This window comes from Juglans regia, chromosome 10 (assembly GCF_001411555.2).
Source record: "Juglans regia cultivar Chandler chromosome 10, Walnut 2.0, whole genome shotgun sequence".
Taxonomy (NCBI): domain Eukaryota; kingdom Viridiplantae; phylum Streptophyta; class Magnoliopsida; order Fagales; family Juglandaceae; genus Juglans; species Juglans regia.
The window spans coordinates 9,860,116-9,874,410 of record NC_049910.1 but is presented as its reverse complement, the minus strand read 5'-3'; the positions used below and the strand labels follow the sequence as shown (position 1 = coordinate 9,874,410).

Here is a 14,295-nt window from a genome sequence, read left to right as displayed (position 1 = left end):
TCTCCTTCTCTCCTTCCTCCATTCACCCACATTGTCTATCAAGATTTCTTTTGCTTAGTTTTATCTTGCTTTCTTCAAGGTCTAAAAAGATAAATTTACAATTTTTCGGCAACTCTCCAAAGACACGCGCGACACAAGAATATTCACAAGTCAAAAATCGTTCGGAGGAAAGTGATGGTTATGCAAAAATCACTGCGTCTGGTCCTCCCGTGCCACCCCATCTAGGAGCTCTTCTCGACACATTCATCAGATCACCGGACTCGCCACCACGTACCAAACCTTTCAGATATGACATTTGTTGTGTTGCTTTCACGAGTTGTCATAGATTTTGAAATCTACTGGAGTTGATCCAGACTGTTATCCGTTCTTTTTCGCATCTATCTTACTACTTTCCTTTTTGGTTTCCCTATTGTTAATTAAAAAAAAAAGTTCGTCTCTCGGACATTTGTCTATAGAGGTTGAGTCCTCTCGTTCTATGATGGGTGAGGTTGAATCTCTATTTAGGCAGAGAATGTTGTCTCTTAGATGTTTGTTTGTAAAGAATATCAGCAATAATGAAGATTAGACCGGTCACAAAAGGAAATAGTGTAATGGTGGAGCTCCAAATGCATTATTTTGGTTTATGATGTCATGTTTGATATGAGAACATTCCAAAATATATCCGGTCATGTATGTAAGTTTATATGATGAATGAATGATGACAATTTTTCTTAAAAAAAAAAAAGAGCTATACACTAACATATTATATCAAATTATATTAGTTTATAAATTTATTTTTGTATAATCTCTTTAAAGAAAGTATTTTTTTTTATTTTAAATGCATATACTCGTACCAAAAATGCCACCGATTTTCTTCCAATCCTTTGTATCGTGTTATCAAAATAATGCTACAGTATTTTTAATGAAAGTGAAATCAAGGTGAAGTAAACTATTGATGGTGTGTTGGATATATTTATTAAGTAATGTTATTTGAAGGCTGTTATATTACATGGTATAATTTAATTTATAAACTATTGATAGTGTGTTGTTTGAAAATTGAAGAGCTGGACTCCATTTCATTTCTCTTCAAGAGTTGTAGTCCCATCACATTAAATATACATATTCATCTCTTAAGTACAAATTAACTCAATGTCCCGAATACAATTAATAAATCAATAATAAGGCCAAACTAGCTAGTGTCGACTCCAACCAATATTACATGTTATATGTCATTGCGCCTAATTAAAATGCCTCCAAAGCAGCCGCTAGTGCAAAAATATTATAATCTTCACAACTAGTGCAGCCATGCCCATGACCATCTTTGCATCCACATGACTCATCCCATGATTTCTTTCCCTTCCCATAATTTGATCTCCTCCTGATCTCCTTTTCCACCATTGCAGGAACTTGAACTTTCATTCCCACTTGCAGCTTAGGTGGTTTGACACCTTCAACAAGCACACGCGATCCACTCGTGGGAATCATCGTGACCCACTTCTCCATCTCCATGTTTGGTGACTCATAGACTTCTTTCCATGGAATCTCTGCCCTACCCAAGAGTTTTGAGCCCCCAATAATATTCCTCCCAAGAACAGGCACTTTGTTTGATCTCCACCGGAGCTCGAAAACCACGTTTTCTTGCTTTAGGTTGTCCATGGTGTCGTGGGTAGCAAAGCAATCCAATGAGAAGGACTCGTTCCAATACAGATCGGACCTGGAGGAGATTTCTCGACTGTTTAGCCGAATTCTTTTGTTGTTTCCTGCAGAAAGATAGTATCTAACAAAGAGAGAACCCGTGGACCTCAATTCCACTTGTTTTGCTTGTTTGATGGTTAGTTTACAGCTAAGAGAGGAAAACTGCTGAGAAGTACCCATTTGAGAGAGAGAGAGAGAGATGAAGGCTTTGATTGTTGATGAAGGTTTTGATTGTTGGTGGGGGAATATATATAGTGTTTGCATATTGGAAGGAAGCTGCGCTGGTATTACTTTTTCTGAGGCCGCTGTTGTATAAACACCCAGCAGGCTAGTTAGATTGTTTTCGTGCAGAGTTTGATTTTTATGCTTTATAATAAGATGGACATGGATCCTGCTAGATTGACTTGAAGATTATGCCAAATTAAAATAGGGTTATAAAATCTTGAAGGGATAAGATTTTGCACAAGTGACCCTTGCAAGTTGGGAGAGTGTTGGGCTACACTCTCAGAGCGCATATATTGCCTGGATCCTGCTTGCCCCCACTAAGAAGGAGATCAAAATAAAAAATAAATTAACAGAAAGGAGTTATTTCCAGTCATGAATGATTACATATTTGACCCTTGTGAAACTGAAAAGTAGTACAACCATGCCACCTAAGCTAAAAGACACGTGTAAACTTGATAGAGTTTCTCTAGTACACTTGATAGAGTGTCTCTTGTAAAGATCGTGTCCACTTTTGAGTGGATGAGAAACATATCGATCTCTACTTTACAAGTGTTTCTCTAGACTTGATACTTGATAGAGTGTCTCTCTTGCATCTTAATTTATACATGGGACTCGTGTCTTGTAGTATAAGTAATATTTTTCATCTTAATTTTTATCATCTCATCATCTTATAATATAGTATTATATAATTAAAAATTATTTATTATATTTTATTTATAAATTTATCATCTAATATTATATTATAAAATAATGAAAATTAATAAAAAAATAAATGATGAAACGAATATAATTTTTCGTTTTTTTGCTAAGAATTAAATAAATAAAACATGCCTGGCCATTGATTTCTGATATTTGGTTTTTGACAAATGTACATTTTGGTCAGATATTCCTAGCTAGGGCGAGCAGCTTTAGCACTAGACTTTCCCTCTTTAATTGGAGAATTTTAGATTCTCGTAAATATATATATATATTTTTATAAATTCTAAATAGAGAAATTTCATATAATATTTTTATAAAAAAATAGAGTTTATTTTAAAAAATTATAAAAAAGAATTATTTTTTATTAATAAAACTTAATTTTTTTTATAACGAATTTACATTAAATTTATCTATTTAAAACTTATACTTAACATTACTCAGCTAATTGCTAACTTAATCAGAACTGCTAGTAGTGCAGCTTCAATCTCATCTTTAAGTGGGGATAGATACGAAAACAGGATCAATCTATGCGTGAGTGGTATTTCCCTGGCTTTTAGTAATCCTTTCGCTTTTCTTTTAGGTTGTATATGGATTCAAGGATTTAAAACCAAGGGAATCGTAACAAGACATCATAGATTTAAATGTTTTGTTGTAATAAAACTTAAAAGTGGTATTTATGTGTTATAATTTTGTTTAGTAAAGTTAGACACAAATAAATTTCTTAAAAATAAACTTATAAATTGACATGATTTCATGTGATTCGTTAGATCTACTTTACAAAAAAATTAATTTTATAATTTAACACATCAGTTTGTGAGTTTACTTTTATGTAATTCTTTCATGACTAAAATATTTCTCAATTTAAAAATAAGATAATATTTTTATTCATTTGAAATCTTTCTGTTAATTTTGCTTTCAATATATCACTGGAAAAAACCATTGAAACTAGAAACTAAAACTCAAGTCATTCTCGAATTTATTTTTGTGAATTTATTTTTGTAGAATATCTTTATAGCCATAACACTTGTCTTAAATAAATGATGAATTTGAAAAGAGATTAGGGTTAATTCAATTTACAATATATAATATTGTTTTTTTCTGAGCACGTACTGTATTTCGTTTCAGTAGAAAAGACCCAAAGTCCCTAAGCGTCCAGCATAAGTACTGTGTTCTCTTCTCTCCTTATCCTTTTATGTATTTATAAAATGTCCACTACGTAAAATGATTTGCCATTGCAAGGCATAAAATTAAAGTTATGGCACAATGTTTATAAAATCCCCAATTGAATCTCCACCATATCGCTCGCCATCATCTCCACACCACAAGTTCTGGAGGAAATCAGTATTATACTTGCAAGTGGAAATGAAACCTTTTTTTTTTTTTTTTTTTTTTTCCTCTTAATCATGATACGTCATGTCATTAAGATTATTTTTATTATAAGCAAATTTCTATTAAACTAAAACAGAGATACTAAGAGGAGGATATCTGGGGTGTCCTAAACAAATGCTTCGTTATAGTGCTTGCAGTCATTAAAAAATAGATAAAGATTAAAATAAAAAAGACAATGGACCAAAGAGTCGAGAACTTCTTCCCTGGTAAAAGGCAATTTGCTGTGTGGTCTAAATGAGGGGACCAAAGGGTTGAAGTCGAAGACCCTAACCGGATACTGCAAACAACCACATTCAATACATCTATATCCTCGGAGCTTTGCAATTTATATCCCTACACACCACATATCACCTTTTTTTTTTAATTTTTTTTTATTTTTCTTAAACTTATTAAATTCTTCTACTCATCATCTATATACCACACATTTAATAAGAGAAAAAAAAATTATGATTTAGAAATGATGGATATAATTTTTCTTAAGGTTATTCAAAACATAAGTGGGCTCCATTGAACATTTGAAGTATCTCAAAATTATGTGAATAGCATTAAAATGATATATAAATAGTAATAAAAGAGTTTAAATTAAGATATCTTTATTAGATTTTGAAAAAGGGGAGAAAAACTTTAATGAAAATATTATAAAGTTAAAAATTAATCGAATATTATTTTTATTTTGAAACTTTAAAAAAATTGATATTAATTTTTTTGTTTTATTTTAAAATTTGAAAAAGTTATAATGATTAGATAAAAAAGTAAAAAATCTGAAAATAAATTTATATTTAGTGATTTTTGAAAAGAAAATTATAAGAAGTTAAAAAAATTTCTCATCTTATCACATCCAAACGTACCTGAATCAGTCAGAATTATTTATTTCTCCATACAATAGAAAGTAGCCTGATCTTCCTACGCCAATTTTACCTTCTTATTTATAAGCAAGCCACTTTTATCTTTAATCCTAATAGCTTTTATAACCAAAAACTCCATTCGTAAGTGCAATTTTTCGATATATCAAACCTATTGGTAATGCAAAAATCTGCCACATCAGATAGTATTTAAAAAATATTTGTGTAACGAACCTTTTATGACCGATGCGGTCCCACATAAATGACATATTTATACACTGACTTGAAAGTAACACAACTCTCATAAAATAAGTCAAATTCTAATCTTTGCTTTGATAAATATATTTTTCATCTTGTTACAAAAAGATGTAAATGGTTAGCTACTAGAGAATAATTTGTAACGAGAAATGTTAGCATGCAAAGAAAATTACAAAATACAATTTTAGGTTAGATCATAAAGTTCTTCTTTATAGTAAAGGATCAGATCTTAACATGTCATTATAGTTCTCTTTCAAGCCTAACATTTCACATTCGTAATCCTAACTCCATCTTGGCCAGTAGCATGACATGAGAAATCTTGAGACAGAACAGAAAAAATCTTCATTAACATAAATTTCATAAACAGAGTGACAGAAATATAGGGTGCTTGAAAGTGGTGGTAGAGCTAAAAACTGAGCAGGCTTAAAAAATCTTATAAAAGAAAAAAGAAACAAAATCGAAAAGGAAACCACACAAACTAAGATGCTAACAAGTAATGACCTTTTCTTGTGAAATTTTATTAATGGGGGCTAATCAATATGACAGATTTCGATTTCTTACAACATATGGTTAACAGAAAGGGTAAAGGAAGAAAGAGAAGGAAAAAAAAAAAACTGTACAGATTCTTAATGCCACTGTCTACTAACAGTTTCTGCAATTTGGATTGATCTGACTATCTTCTGCTTTGCCCCCCACCCTCCCAAAAGAAATGCAAGATCATGTATAGCGCACAATAATTGGCAGTAGTACCAGAAAATATCAATACCTTTGATTGGCAAAGCCAACGTTGTCTTGTTCCCACTGCATTTTGTAAGAATAGAACAGCCAAAAAAAGGAAGTCACGACTGCAGATGCTAGCAGAGTTGGAATTCATCGCTTGATCAAACGAAGTTCCCAGTTGCCCTCACCATCAATTAGCCGTAATTCCATGGAATGGAATGGTATTAGGGCCGGACGCTGCAAAACATGAGCGATATAAGCATAATGAGAGAGGGAGGGGGACGGGGGACGAGGAGGGAGTTGGGGAAGCATCGCATTAGTCATCTCAAGGACTCCAGAAAAATGAGGAAAATTAAATGTATTCACCAAAACAAAAAGATGTGCTGATTTAAAGCAAATAAATCGATTAATGCTGGACAACAATATCAATCTTCACCATATTTCTGTGTCACTCGGGAAAATGTCAGAATGGAATTCTGGGAAGAAATGGCCCAGATTTTAAAGGCCCAGATTTTAAAGTCCAGCCCTATCCTACAATATTGCATCCAACACAATCTAAGCTACATCAGCAATAGCCAACTAGATGCACTAGTCGGATTACTTCTTGGAACTCAATTTGATTGGTGTCATTACGGTCATAACAACACAATCTATAAAATTTTTCACATTTACATCACAATACATGCAAACAAGAAAATGGAAGGGGTCCCCAATCAATACTGAGTGCACCTCTAACATAATTACAATACTTACTTGTGAGGAGGTAACAACTGTGATGCCCAAATTTGTTGCAAGCCTATAAAGGTGTTCTTCGACATCAACACTGGTTGCGCTACAATTTCAGAAAATATACACATAAAACAAAGATGTCAGACAACTAGCAACACTTCTTTTAAGAACAAGTTGTGCGGTTCTGAAACATACTTGGTGCACTCATCAAGGATGCCAAATTTAGGCTTGTGAAAGAATAAGCGTGCCTGGTAAAACAAAGGAAATAAATCTTTCAGTAAATTCTTGGTCATAGTAGTATAGTTTGAATTGGTGACTTTTGAAAAGATTCAGCTCACCATGCCCAATCTCTGCTGTTCTCCAAGAGAAAGAGTATCTTCCCAATTTAGACTAGCATCCCAACCACCTTCATCTCTATCCAAAAGATAATTTAATCGAACATTCTCCAAAATAGTTTTCAAGCATGAATCCAGTACAATCTTGGTGTCAGGAGTGTTTTGACCTGAATTTTCACAATTACAATCCTCAACTGAATCATGGCAAAAAGTAGACTATTGACACTGTTTCTTAAACAATGGCTATAATGATGATGATGATGATAATAATAATAATAAAGTGTCTAATTCACCGGAACTCTTGAAGTTTTGAAGAGTGTCTTGAAGATTTGAAGTTCCACGCTTTCCCAAATTGTCTATAGTAAATAAAGTGTCAAGTCAAAGTTTTGATTTGAAGATAAGGAATGTTCTCCGGATGAGCTTAGAAGTTTCTTCTTCCATACTTCATTTTGTTGGGCTTCAGCCTGTCTTTTTAATGGAACCAGCTTACATGATTTTCTTGCATCACTTTCTAGCTCCTAATTTGTAACTAGGTGTATGCTATTTGTATACTTCCTGTGTATTTGGGCTATGTCTATTTACTATTTTCAATGAAATTTTATTTTGCTTGCAAAAAAAAAAAAAAAACAAATAGGGGTAAAAGGTTGATTGATAGCATTTTCTCAGTTTCTTGATGCAGAGAGAAAGAGACTTAAATCACGCACAACCTTGAAGCTATCACAAATATTTCGAGCTACAATTGTCTTAGATGTCTCTACATTGAAAACTCTTGCTGATAAGTATATGCCAAGGACTTACCGATCAAAAGTATATGCCAAGTACTTCAGAAATATTTTTAAAGGTGAGATCAAAAGTGTTTTCTCAACATTTTCATGCTTTAGGATGGCCAAATTGCATCCCCCAGGGGAAATATAAACAATCTATTAAAAGGGTCTGGCTGTGTCATGGGTGCAATTTCAAATGGTCTGGGGAACGACACTGCTGTGATGAAGATGATCCCCCTGTGCTTACTTTGGTGTTTATGGTTAGAAAGGAACGGGAGGTGCTTTGATAATTGTGAACGTTCTATAGGTGAACTTAGGGAGTTTTTCCTCAGTACTTTAAGCTTTTGGGTGAAGAATCTTGTAAGGAACGGGAATGATAGTAACGTTTTGCTTTAGTTGTATTCTGCTTTAGCTTGTAACTAGGTGTTCTCATTTGTATACATCCTGTGTACTTGGGCTATGCCTACTTGGAATAAAATCTCTCTTTTAACTATAAAAAAAAAGTATCATATGGGCATGCTAATTTAAGCCAGAAATTCACCTTTTCCATACAACTTTAATGCCCTCAATTCCGCCTCCTCATAGGAGAGAGGATATATAATTTGATCCCTCAGGGTTCCTAAGCATGTGTAAGGTCGCTGAGGAACATAGAAAACACCACAGCCAGATCCGGCCACTTCATCGATACCTTGGGATGGTTTAGTGAGTCTTCCGCTTACAACAGGCCATAGACCTCTAAGGACTCTGAAGACTGAACTTTTCCCACTCCCATTTGGACCTTAAAACAATGCATACTTGTCAGATTCAAATTTGCATAACCAGATAAATAAAGAAGCTTACTTGCACTAACCAGTAACAAGCAGGCTTTTCCCTGGTACTATGTCACATGTCAACTGCCTAGCCAACATTTTCTGTGCTGGGGTAATGGTATCCACTTCAAAGAAGGAAATGCTGTCTTCAGAGTAATGATCTCTCCTGTCTAATGGTGACTTGATATCAGACATAGAGTCCGCTGCAAGGCCAACAAAGTCCGTTAGCGTGAACATGTAACTCTTGATGAATCGATCTAACAGGAAAAGAGAAGTGAAGAATGATTGCTATTGATTGACCAAAGTACATATTAATAAACACCAAACAAGGACAGTATTAAATCTAATTCTTTTCCTTTTTTATTTACATAATCAAGATAATGGAAGAAAATCATCTTGATATGGAATTGGTATAACTACAATCAACGATTTAAGACAGAATAAAACCACATCCAAATTCCACAGTTTGATATGGAAAGCTCAGCAACTAATGTTACTATGCAGAGAAGTTTATTTGCTCCCTTCTAACAACATTGTAGCCTTTTGCAAAAAGGTAGGCCATGCTGTAATCTGCATGTATACCAATAAAAATAGATATGCTTCCCAAACAAGGGATTATTTATCATGCTCCCCAAAGATGATAATACGCATCATCATGTCCAACTGTCCCAGCAATCTAATACTTACTCATTATAGGGAAAAAGAACATATAATAGTAATTCCATTTTTACTCTGAGATACTATCCAGTGCCATATGCTCCAGATACATGTTCCATAAACAGTACTTTCAATTTCTACTATTGAAAGCTTGAAAACAACTTGTCTCTCCCTACTGATATGCTATCATGTAGTTGTTAATGACGAACATGGTATACCTCAAACAAAAAACCTTGGACTCCAAGATGAAAAGCTTCACTGATATTATTTTAGATTTAAGTAATTTACACTGTTTCTGTGGATAGCTAGAAATCCATTAGAAATCATAATTCTAGATAGATGACTTTCTATAGTGCACGCACTTGAATTTTATTATTTTTGATAAGTAAAAGATATTTTATTGATATTAGATACGCATAGCCCATGTACATAGGAAGTATACATGTGATTACACCTATTTAGGAACTAGAAACATTTACAAGGAAATCATGGAAACAAAGACCATTTAAATCTATAGCAATGGCCCACATAAATAAGGTCTTCCGGCTAGTATGGGGGGCCTTTGTTATAAACTTAAATTTTAAAGTGGGGGATGGGGCAAATATTTACTTTTGGCATGATACTTGGTGTGGGGATTCAGCTCTTAAGTACATTTGTCCTAATTTATTTAGGATTGCTAGAGATAAACTGCAGTGGCTGAGTCTTATAAGATTTCTAATAACATGCTTCAGTGAAATGTGGATTTCAATAGAGATGTGCAGGATTGGGAAGTGGGTGAGATTTCTGATTTTTTGGGAAGATTATATGATATGAAAATTGACCAGAATAGAGAGGACAGCCTACTGTGGTTGCAAACAAATAACTACAGATTTACTGTAAAATCTTTTTATAAGGCATTAATTAGTCAGGGAGTTAAAGACTTTCCCTGGAAATGTATTTGGAGGGTAAAGGTGCCTAGTAAGGTTGCTTTCTTCTGTTGGTTGGTGTCTTTTGGGAAAATATTAACCACAGATAATTTGAGGAAGAGAGATTTTTTTGTGGTTGATTGGTGTTTTATTTGTAAGAAGGATGGTGAATCTGTTAACCATCTTTTCCTTCACTGTGAGGTGGCGACAATTTTGTGGAATGAGATTTTAGCAAGGGTAGGCATTGCTTGGGTGATGCCTATGCATGTGGTGGATTTTTTGGCTTGCTGGCAAGGTTCAGTGGGATGTAGAGGCAGTGCAGCAATTTGGAGGATGATTCCCTTATGTTTGTTTTGGTGCTTATGGCTTAAAAGAAATGGGAGCTGTTTTGAAGATTGCGAACGTTCCATGGGGAAGTTTAGGGATTTTTTCTTTAGCACTTTTAAGTTTTGGGTGAAGAATCTTGTAAGGGATGGGAACATTTGTCATGTTTTATTTTAGTACTGTTTTTGCTTTAGCTTGTATTTAGCTGTACTCACTTGTATACATCCTATGTACTTGGGCTATGCCTTTTTATTTAGAATAAAATCTCTTATTAACTATAAAAAAAATATATATATATATATAAGGTCTTCCAGAAAAAGCTCTTAAACTCTTCTAAGAAATGCTCATGGTCCTCAAAATGTCCATCATTTCTTTCTCTCCGGATGCACCAAAATATACAAATGGGAGCCATCTTCCACAGCTGCAATCTGTGGTGTCCCCATGATCCCTCGCCAACTAGCTAATAGTTCAACCACCCTTCCCGGCATAACCCATGCTAATCCCACTTTGCTGAAGAAATAATTCCATATGTCCCGTACAAACTCACAATGTAGAAGTAAATGATCCACTATTTCACCGCTATTTCTGCACATACAGCACCAGTCAATGATGATAAGCCCACATTTTCTTAAATTATCCATGGTCAAAATCTTCCCTAAAGCTGCTGTCCAAGCAAAAAAAGCAAGCCTTATGAGGTGCTTTACTCTGCCAAATGTTCTTCCAAGGAAAATTATTCCTAGCTTGGGCAGTGAGAGTCTCATAGAAAGAGCGTACAGAAAATTTGACTTTGCTGGAAGGCCGCCACTCCAACTTATCTGCCGCTGTAGCAACAGGACTAATTGTGTATAACAAGTTAAAGAACTCAACCAGAACACCCACTTCCCAATCATGTGCCTCCCTAATGAAGCTAACATTCCATTGCTGCGCACCATTTGTAATTTCCCACAGATCACCAAGAAAGCATCTTGTTCCCGTGCAATTCTGAAAATAGAGGGATAGGCATCCTTAAGAACCATATCTCCAACTCAAACATCATGCCAAAAGCTGATTCTATTTCCATTCCCCAAACACCTAGTGTTGCTAGATAAAGACCACCAACCTTTCCGAATATGCTTCCATAACCCCACTCCGTATGCCCCCCTAACTTCATTAGAGCACCAACACCACCCCCCCCCCCCCCCCCCCCCCCCAACCCCCATACTTAGTATCAATCACCACCTTCCATAGTGCTTCCCTCTCATAATTATATCTCCATAGCCATTTCCCTAGAAAAGCCTTATTGAAGGCCCTCACATTATGAATCCCCAATCCACCACCCCTCGAGAGCACACCCTATCCCACCCAACTAAATGATACTTAAACTCATCACCAAGTCCACTCCACAAAAAATCTTGTAGAAGCTTCTCGATCCGAGAGGTAACACTAGCTGGAAGAGGAAATAATGACAAGAAATATGTGGGCAGGTTTGAAAGGGTGCTCTTTATTAGTGTAATCCGACCCCACTTAGCCAAAATATGTGGGCATTGTTAGTTTTGCTACTTCTACAAAAAGGCATGCACCAGGTAGGTGACAACATCTTCTCTTTTATACCAAAATATTTTTCTTCTACTGCTTTGCCGTCCTTGCTCTGACAATCTCTTGATCTCTCCTCTGCCCACAGAGTGACTAATATGGTTTGTCTGTGGAATATATCATTTCCCAATTTCTGATCTCAAAGCTCTTGATTGCAGATTTAGATGGATAAAATGCACAATTCAGGCCATATGGACTCTCTTGTTTTAAAAAATGGTATTATATCTGATGTATATCGATACTTGTTACAATATGAATGAACAAATGCAAGAGAATCATCTCATTATCAGCCATATGTGAGCTATGTGATGCATTTAAACTTATCAATAATTCAGAATTAGCTACTAGAGAGCTCTTCATACACAAGTACACCATATATCAGCTTCCCATCAAACAGTTTCTTCCTAAAAACTCCCTTGTAATAAACTCTGGTGTGGTTTATCAAATATGTATTCCAGCCACTAATGAATCCCATAAATAATTCACAATAATTAATTAGGATCCCAGGTATTTCCTTATTCCATTCCCACCTTTTGTATTTTGTTATTTATCATTTCCTTCTCAACTTGGGAAAAATTTAAGAGTTTTTTCTTGAAGACTTTATTTATGTGGGACATTGTTATAGATTTTAATGGTCTTGACTTTCATAAATTCCTTGTATCCTTTTCTAGTTCCTAATTAGTTGTATTCTCTTGTATACCTAATTAGTCTTGAGCTATGCCTATTTCAATATTAGTAAAATATCTTCTTACTTATAAAAAAAATCATTTCCTTCTCCCCATTCTTGAATCACAAGAAATTTGGACTGAGCTCTTTAAAAAAGATCCAATAAAGATATCAGTTGAAGTCTAAAAGGAAAAAGAATGACATACCAGACTGTGCAGCATGTAGAAGCTCTTCAAGCTCAAAAATTCGGTTAATGCCACCAGAGAGCTCAAGGAATTTTTTATGCAATTCAAGAATGTCACCAAAAGCTAAAAAGCTTTGAGATACAACAGAAGCTAAGAACCGCAATGCATGTGCCAGCTCACCTGAAAAAATATAATTGTATATGAGAGAGAGAGATAGATTATAGAAGGCCAACAGCATATCAAAATTATTATCGAACCAATCATACCCTGAGTAGAAACCAACGCTCGGTCACCCTTGTGTTCCATGGCATATAACAAGCTCAACCCCCAAGTCACATTATGTGGGAGTTGCTTTGTGGTAAAATCATCAAGCATGCCAAACAGCCATTTCTTTTTCAAAAGTGACATGGAGTGATTGAGAAGCTCCCTGAATCTCGACTCAATCATCTGCTCAGTAACAAGAACATATAAATCCATAAATTAATACCTAATACCAATTATCTTACATATAGCATTCAGAAGGGAATCATTTACAATCTAACATACATATTATTAGTTTCCTCAAACAATACTGATTTGTTAAGCTTCAAACTAGTATTCCTATCATGTAGACATTGTAACGGTAACAAATATATATCTATGGAGTTCTAAAATGTTTTTTTTATAAGTATCTATGAAGTTCTAAAATGTTCAAAAGATGATCTTTAAAAACACCTCACCAATGGCACGAAAAAAAACACTCCTGTTTAAGCTACCACTGAATAGAAGATTTACAAGATGCCAGCTATCACTGAAAAGAGTCCTATATTAAGGGTCCATAAAAGTATTTCAGTTATTTTGATATCTCTAACGTAACTCTCACCCAAGCTGCCACCAATCTGTAAATGAATGCTCAGCAAACTAGGAGTGTTAACATGTCATTGACAGATTTAAGCTTATCATTCTCTACTGAAAAGGATTACTGGCTTCCTCTTAGTAGGGCACCTTTCAGAGCTTTCTGGATCAAATCTATCACTTTCATGAAGAAAGCCACAACTCTTCTTCATGTACTGAATTTTCAAAATGTAACTCACTTCACTACCTTGACTCTGATCTATGTCCCCGCTCCTTACAAGAGCTTGAAACATGGCCAAGGTGAAGAGCTCACGGGTGATAGCATTTTTTACAACAGATCACTCTTCTACTAATACCATTCAGGCTGGCAGGTTTTTTTTTTTTTAAAAGCATTTAAGCTTTTAAAACCCACTACCAAAGAAGGCACCATAAAATGGATGTAGAATAGTGAGAAGTTATTTCATACCACAGACTATAAACATAGTTTGAAGTGAAAATAATAAATCACCTGAAAAGCCAAGGTCGAACTTGAAGTAAATTAAATGAATGTAAAAAATTAAAAATTAAAAAAAGAAAAAGAAAAAAAGGTCGCCATGGAGGGAACTCAAATCAAATAGTGGCATGATAGACAACATTGCATGTGCAAGTGTCCTACACCAATGCAGAGACTTCAATAAGAATTCACCAGGTTATTGCTCAAATTTCCCC

General features: G+C 34.8%; 2 protein-coding genes across 4 annotated transcripts in view; both read right to left on the bottom strand.

Moving 5' to 3' along the window:
* Positions 1–1,221: 1,221 nt before the first annotated feature.
* Positions 1,222–1,854, bottom strand: LOC118349628. Its single transcript, XM_035695124.1, has one exon. It carries the CDS (start codon positions 1,852–1,854, stop codon positions 1,222–1,224), a length of 633 nt encoding a protein of 210 aa, XP_035551017.1.
* A 3,291-nt stretch (positions 1,855–5,145) lies between these two features.
* The window catches only part of LOC109001572 (ABC transporter D family member 1-like), a 38,285-nt gene continuing 29,135 nt past the window's right edge, over positions 5,146–14,295 (bottom strand). For 2 of the 3 annotated variants that reach the window (XM_035694444.1, XM_018978924.2), the window contains 8 exons: positions 13,020–13,200; positions 12,775–12,933; positions 8,486–8,647; positions 8,177–8,413; positions 6,875–7,038; positions 6,732–6,784; positions 6,561–6,639; positions 5,567–6,044 (listed from right to left, as the gene is read on the bottom strand). In XM_035694444.1, coding sequence (XP_035550337.1) covers positions 5,958–6,044; positions 6,561–6,639; positions 6,732–6,784; positions 6,875–7,038; positions 8,177–8,413; positions 8,486–8,647; positions 12,775–12,933; positions 13,020–13,200 — 1,122 coding nt within the window. In that variant the 3' untranslated portion in view covers positions 5,567–5,957. Of the gene's footprint in view, positions 5,406–5,566; positions 6,045–6,560; positions 6,640–6,731; positions 6,785–6,874; positions 7,039–8,176; positions 8,414–8,485; positions 8,648–12,774; positions 12,934–13,019; positions 13,201–14,295 lie in introns of those variants that run through there. The other variant, XR_004802513.1, reaches the window with a different exon arrangement.

Bases quoted from the DNA above. Each gene is read 5' to 3' on its own strand.
- LOC118349628 (XM_035695124.1), bottom strand. From the start codon at position 1,854: ATGGGTACTTCTCAGCAGTTTTCCTCTCTTAGCTGTAAACTAACCATC.